The sequence below is a fragment of the Ictidomys tridecemlineatus genome, unplaced genomic scaffold (assembly GCF_052094955.1).
Source record: "Ictidomys tridecemlineatus isolate mIctTri1 unplaced genomic scaffold, mIctTri1.hap1 Scaffold_295, whole genome shotgun sequence".
NCBI lineage: Eukaryota > Metazoa > Chordata > Mammalia > Rodentia > Sciuridae > Ictidomys > Ictidomys tridecemlineatus.
In genome coordinates this window covers 257,928-265,111 of record NW_027522374.1, presented here as the reverse complement: position 1 = coordinate 265,111, position 7,184 = coordinate 257,928, and the positions used below count along the sequence as shown (strand labels likewise).

The 7,184-nt window shown below is 40.4% G+C and overlaps 1 protein-coding gene across 3 annotated transcripts; it reads right to left on the bottom strand.

Moving 5' to 3' along the window:
* Nucleotides 1–354: 354 nt before the first annotated feature.
* LOC101977817 (gamma-crystallin B) lies at nt 355–6,846 on the bottom strand. Of its 3 annotated transcripts, none has more exons than XM_005342947.4 (4): nt 6,838–6,846; nt 6,500–6,742; nt 5,101–5,156; nt 355–562 (listed from the first exon to the last, which is right to left on the bottom strand). In XM_005342947.4, the coding sequence occupies exons 1-4, from the start codon at nt 6,844–6,846 to the stop codon at nt 355–357; spliced, it is 516 nt and encodes a 171-aa protein (XP_005343004.2). The 3 variants fall into 3 exon arrangements, with proteins under 3 accessions (XP_005343004.2, XP_077892413.1, XP_013221764.1); XM_078036287.1 differs by lacking the exon at nt 355–562 and adding an exon at nt 5,315–5,324 and having other exon boundaries at nt 4,899–5,139; nt 6,496–6,742; XM_013366310.3 differs by lacking the exon at nt 355–562 and having other exon boundaries at nt 4,899–5,156; nt 6,491–6,742.
* Nucleotides 6,847–7,184: the final 338 nt, after the last annotated feature.

Here is a 7,184-nt window from a genome sequence, read left to right as displayed (position 1 = left end):
CCCCATTCTTTTTCTTTCTGTCTTTTTTTCCTTTCCTATATTGGAGATTGAACTCAGGGCAAATGCTCTATCATTGAGCTATATTTCCTCTTTTAAACATTATGAGACAGGGTCTCACAAAGTTGCCCAGGCTTCAAACTTGAGATCCTTCTGTCTCAGCTTCCCAAGTAGCTAGAATTACAGGAGTGCCCCATATCTCTTAAACTTTAACATTTACAGGTGGCTTGATTTGCACACAATTAAAGAAAAACAGAAGTCAAGCAGTTGCCAACAATACAGACTAAACACTTTATTAGGTTCCAAAATGAGAAAATGGAAGTGTTAACCTATTTTAGTATAAATCCGCCACCCTTCTCAAAGAGCCTGCCTTAGCATCCACGGCTCGCCAGTCCTGTTCTCTTGGGGCTGCAGTAGATACTGCCATCCTCTGTAGTTGGGCATCTCATAGAGGACCCAGCAGCCCTCCAGCACGTGGAGGGAGGGAACCTCATTGAGGTGGAAACTGTCCTGTATGCAGGAGCAGTCCTCGGTTAGCTCCACCATGAGGCCCTTGTGGTCTTCCCTAAAGATTTGCCCTGGTTCTCTGGTATATTCTAATGCTGTCCTGTATGTGCTGCTCTGCGTCACTTTTATTTGGATTCTTACTGTTTTCTAAATTTATCAGCTCACCAGTCTGAACTTTTGACCTAAAATTCATAGTGTCTCCACACTATGATTCCATTATACCTCATGAGTCTCCTGGAAAAAATCTGTGCCTTTGTGGAAGTATCTCCAGAATTCTGGGAGGTTTGAATTCTGAGAGAGAATTTTCCTGATATTTTTAGATGACAGAGGCTGGCCTATCTTAGTTTTTATTTTATTTTTTTTCTTTACATAAGTTGCCAGTTCAATGCAGGACACAAATCTAGATTCAGATCTCTTGACTGTTTCTGATTGTGTTGACCTTATGCTTTAAAACATAGTTATTAATGCCTAGTTTGGTGGGTGCACCCTATGTAAGTCTATTAACTTGTTGTAAGAAACAGAGCAAAGGTTTCTGTGGTCGTGGGGCCCGAGACTGAGAGGCGCATGACTTTATGGATGGCTTCCCCTTTTCCATGGGCAGAGGAAGCTCTTCCCAGACAAGAGTGGGACCTTTGGACTGGGGCTGTCCTGACTCAAGTCCACTGAACAGCAGCATGGCCTGGCCATGGCAAAGCACCAACTTCTCAAAGCACAAATTACTTGGGAGAGAGAATGTGAAGAATGAGGAAGAAAGCAAAAGAGGAGCAGCCTGACATTTAGAAGCTGCAGCTAAGCCATGCTTACTCTTCTATTAGACATGAACAATCCCATAAAGTGCCAACTTCTGGCAAGATTACTCTGAGACATGATAAAATGAGATGAAATAAGGCCACTTCACCATTTTGTCTAAACTCAAGCATAAATAAAGTTGATGTGTCACCCACAAAATAACAAACACCCCCTTCTCAGCTAAAATAATTAACTGCTACTTGTTTGTCAATTATAATTAGAATTAGAATTAGCCTCCTCTTTCCTGGGCAAGATTTGTAGAGATAACCAATCATAAAGTTAATCCTGCTTTATGATAATTTCTAATCAAGAGTGAAACCCCACTTTTTAGACCCTTCCCCAAATCACACAACCAAAGTACAAGTCCTAGATTAGGTTCCTTTCAACCTTTTCTCACAGAAAACATTCCAGTCTTCCCCAACATGTGAGTTCTCCCAGGACACAACCAGTCATAAGCCTAACTTGTTTAAAGACAGGCATATTCCTGGTGGGTTTTAGCTAAAGGACTTTGGCATGAGTAAATGGGATTAATTATGTGTATAATGTATGTGGCACATACCGGGCAAAAATGAGCTTTAGTAATCCTAGTGACATGGATACTGGTAATGAAGTGAGTGACAACATCAAGGATAACTTCAGCCTACTTATCTCTCTTAAAGATAAAGTATCTCAAGGATTCCTGAGACAGTTATTCTCTACAAAGTCTTTTTTTTGGGGGGGGATAAAACACAAAGTTAGGTTTGGAAAGAATTTTAGTTTTTAAAAACTCTGTTATGCCTAAGAATCACCTTGTGCCAGGCACCATGGTGCATGCCTATAATCCTAGCTACTGGGAGGCTGAGACAGGAGGACTACAAGTTCAAAGCCAGCCTCAGCAAAAAGCCAGGTGCTAAATAACTAGACCCTGTTTGTAAATAAAATACAAAAATTTGGGCTGGGGATGTGGCTCAGGGGTAGAGTGCCCTGAGTTCAATCCCCAGTACCCATTCTCCCAAAAAGAATCACCTTGCTTGTTAAAAATGCAAATTACTACAAAGAAAAAAATGCAAATTACCAGTCCCAAGATTTGACATCATTAGATCAGAACAAGACGCCTGTATTTTTAACCAGCACCAATTAGTTCTTGGACCAAATTTAAAAATACACTTCTGTGGTTTATTCCTTCATTTTTTGAGAAGGACATCATGTGTTTTAGCCATCCGCAGGTAAGGCCTTATTAGCATCTCTGCTAAGATTCTCTTTAAACCTGTAGACAGAAACATATTCTGCTTTGTAGCACTATTTCTGTTCTATAAAATTTGGAGAACCAAAGCAAGGTTATCAGCACTTAAATCACACCCTGGTAAAACAGGCAAATAACATCTCAAAATCATTTTGAAACTTGTCCTGACAAAAATTTGTATTCATGAATACTTTGAAAATGTCTTGGGAACTCCAAAGGTCCCCATACCACACTATGAGATCTACATTACCAACAGTCTGGCTTGGATGCTGTTCAGCATCTCAAGCCCAGGAAACACAGTGGGATGCTAGGATAGTTCTGCATTATGCTTTACCCTACTCAAATCGCTCTCCCCAAGAGAGCAAGGGATTTAATGGTGAAGAAGAAAGAAGGGTATTTAGGGTCCTTATTCTATCTTGGTGATTTTTATCAGTCTCCAGATTCTGCTTAGTCTTGCCTCCTCTCTATGGTGCACTCTGCTAAGATGCTGGGATGATGGGAATAGAAACACATCAAGTTACATGCTCATCTGTTCCAAACGCTCCCTGACTCCCGTTGCCTTCATGATCAAGTCCTGATTTCTTAACACCAGGCATGACCTCCTCTGTCTCTTGCCACACTGTCCGATCACGCTGAACCACTTGTCATTTCCCAAACACATGATGTTATTTTCACACTGCTCTTGGTTTTCAATATAATGATCTTTCTCATGGAGATACCAATTCTCTACCTTTCAAACCAACACTACCTTTGGGAGTTTGAAGGTTAAAAAAGCTGGGCTTTAGGAATAGTTAATACAAATTAATCTGAGAATTGAACTACTTTTTTTTTCTTTCTTCTTCTTCTCCTTCTCCTTCTCCTTTCCTTCTTCTTTTTTTAATTCTGGGGATTGAATCCAGGGCTTCATACATGCCAAGAAAGTGCTATACCATCAACCCATATCCCCAGCCCCAAATCAAACTATTTTCCAGGAAAGAACCTTCACATGTAATATATGTATACAATAGGCTATCCATGAGTCCTGGTTTTCCCAGAACAATCTTAGTTTGTGCTTCTTGTCCAAGTGTGATTATTAATAATAGGTCAGAAGTGACCCAGTTTAAGACAAAGATTACATGTTCACTCTGTTTATATGCCATGTGAGGTGAAATTTGGGTCAATTCATTAGAGCCTCAAAGGATGGAATACTTTCAAAGAATTTTGACCTGAAGTCATCTGTTTCCTTGATGAACTTCACAAGAAACAGCCCCAAGAACATTATTTATTCACACAGGATGTTTTTAGGGATGTTGTTTACTCAATATCCTCTTTACCAGGACTTACAAGAAAACTTCCTTTTAGGTGTTGGTACTGAGGATAATGAAGCTTGTACTGATTAATTTATTTGTCTTCTAAACTCTGTGAGTTATGAAACTTATCTTGTTTCCTTCTCTGCCTTGGCTGCTTGAGCAAAATCTGTATCTATCTTTGGTTAACTTAGCATGTTCCAGTTCACAACTTGAGTTTGAACTTCACTTTTGGTTCCATCTCATCTCTTCCATTTTTGTTTTTCCTCTCACCCAATTTCCTCATCCACTTATTTTTAAATTTATTATTATGAGTTTTACTACCCACTTTAATTCACTTTGAAAAACTAAGGGGAACAAATATGCAGTCACACAGTCTTCTCCAGAAAATTTAGATTGCTTATTTTCTATTCAGCAATATTTTTTATGTATTACTCATAGTACATTATTTCCTATTAAAATGATATGAGACTGAGTTTCTTCATGGGTATGTGTTTTTGGAAAATGCCATTAAATCTTCTACAGAGTTCATAAGGTAAAGAGGCAGTGAATTATATTTGGATTGCAAAACTCATGGAGGAAAGAGGGGAAATGGATTTGGGACAGAAGGGATGTGGCTGTTAGCAGGATAAGGGCAATGGGTAAGACAAGCTTGTTTATTTACAAAGCTAAAATAAGAGTCTAGCTGCTGCAAATGACTCCTAATCAGGTATAGCAATGGGGCCAACCTGAAGGGATAACTTGAGGTGTTTCAATAAGTACTTACTTATTTATTATTGTAGCCGCAGATATATCCTTATGAAACAACCACAGATTGCTTTAGCCCAGTTGAATGGAACTTTTCTTTGAGCCTGTATATTTTAGTCATCAGAACATGCCAGAAATACTGTTCTCCACATTATTCCCTTTATAAGCAGTTGCTTCCCATCTTGAAAACATGCTATTATGTTTGGCCTAGTGCTGTTACTCCTCATGAATGCTTAATAGACTGAAAGAAAGACAGGACTCTATTAGTGCCAGAATCACAAGCTACATTCTTTATTAGATTCTAAAGGAGAAAAGTGGAGAATGTTAATACTTCAATAAAAATCCATGACTCATCTTAAAAACCCAGCTTTGGCATTTGCAGCTCCCCAGTCAAGATATCTCCTGTATTCCCCTGGCTGTAGCAGGTACTGCCATCCCCTGTAACTGGGCATCTCATAGAGGACCCAGCAGCCCTCCAGCACATTGAGGGACTGGATTACATTGAGTTGGAAGCGGTCCTGAAGAGAGAGACAATTGTCTGTGACCTCTGACATTTGTCCTTTAAATTTATCTCTCTCATAGATCTTCATTCTGTAAGTGCCAGAGTGCTGGGAGGGCAGACAGGAAAGAAAAGGAAAATCAACACAAACAGAGAAACTAAAGTTCCAAGCCCCATGCTTCCTTGGGCACACCTGTCTAGAAATGCTCTGGATCCAAGTTTGCTTCCAGAACAATCATATTGCAGTATTCAGAACTCAGGAGCCACCTATAGCTCACTGCTAATGAACCTAGTGATCCATGGGCAAAGCAAGGACGCAGCTTGGCAGCTTTTCAGCCTCCACTCACCAGCCCCCATCCTCAGGTATTAAGATATGCTTAAAATAAAATTTACCACTGCATTTTAGTGCTTGGTTTTTTGAGATAGCGCTTCTCAAAGGAGAAAAGTGAGAGTCATTGGGAGGGAAGGTATCATTTGATATATCACTGTTGTTAAAATTATATCAGCATTTGCTTGGAAAAATATCAACATTTAGCTATTTTCTGTAAGACTGATATACTGATTTTCATGTATTTTATGGAGCATAGGATTATTAAGCTCTTGTGACAGAGAAGATGACATGTTTCCCTCATCCCTGTTTTTCATATCTGCAGTTTGGGTTCAAATCTCAAACCAAATGACTCCTCGGCTCCCTCCCTGGCCTCTTATCCTCAACTTAGCCATTTCCCTAGGCAGCTAGAATAGCCTTAATGAGTTCTGACTTGATGGCACTATATCTCATACCTCCCACAATCCCCTTTCTAAATATTCTGCAATCACTTTCCAGAAAATACTGAATCTCAAACGTTGGTTTGGGATTGTCTTTTCCTCTGATTTATATCTATAAGTGAGATAATTAGTTACTGATCACTACATTGGAATAGAAACCAGAAGATAAGAGGAATCATCAAGGAGAAAAGTAAGGCCAAACAAATCAGAGAATTTTTAGTCAAGCAAACAGCTCCAGATTGTACTCATAAATTTTGATTCATTTGATTTCTAAGTTTATATGGCTTGGAATGAACACTTTAGGCAATTATATCTTGAACAAATAGTAAATTCCATCTCCCCAATATCCTAATTTTTCTGATTTGATTTTTGTTTTCTTAATTTTTGATTGCACGTAAGATGTAAAATCTGGGAACATGACTTTTTAAAAAATCCCACCACAGATTTCATGAAGAAAGGCTTTACATCTAAGGTATCTGTGTACACCAGCCTGCGCTCGCTAAACATTTCCAGTTGGAACTATTATGTTTAAGATAAGGTTTTGTTTTTGGTGCTGGAAATGAAACTCAAGTCTACTGAGCTTGTGCTCTACCACTGAACTACACCCCTAGTCCCTACCTAAGATAATGCCTTTACATGGTTTTTATTTCCAGAAGCCAATGGCACAGACAGAACCACACTCACTTGGGGAATGAGGAGGCAGGAGCTGATGGAGTCGCTGAGGTCCATCCACTGCTGATAGTCGGGGTATTCCCTGCACCGCAGTAAGTACTGGTTGCCCTGGTAGTTGGGACGCTCATAGAGCATCCAGCTGCCGCTGTCCACGCGAATGGAGTTGCAGCTGCTGAAGTAGGTCTGCAGGTTGGGGCAGTCGCTGCTGCACTCATAGCAGCGGCCCTGGAAGCTCCTGTCCTCGTAGAAAGTGATCTGCAAAGGAAGAGTGGAAGCATGAGCGATTTGCCTCCACTGAGGATGCTACACCAGGGCCAAGATGGAGAGTTAGGTCCCCACCCAGGACTCACCCTTCCCATGTTGGAGGGGCAAACAGGGACGTTCTCTCGGTACTGTGGATCTCTGGATCGCTGTATATATAGCAGCCCTGACTGCTGCCTCCACAGGAAATCACACAAAAGGGCCCATTGCGGGAGTGAGGAGATTTGGAAGCTCCGAGCTCTCCCTCCCGTTGCCCACCGGGGTTGGCTGAATGGTTTACTCTCATTCTTTCTGGTAGGTTCGAGTTGCTCTAATTCACTAAAGCTGTTGTTGCCACCAAAGTGAAAAGAGTCTTTACTCTTTTAGTTGAGCAAAAGGGAGAGCAAAACTCTATCCCTATGATTTTATTTTATAGTTTACTGTGCTTAATTGACTT

What these genes read in the sequence shown, in the direction of transcription:
- LOC101977817 (XM_013366310.3), bottom strand. An exon ending in TCATTCCCCAAGTGAGTGTG is followed by an intron (nt 5,157 to 6,490) that starts GTTCTGTCTGTG and finishes CTGCCCTCCCAG; the next exon opens with CACTCTGGCACTTACAGAAT.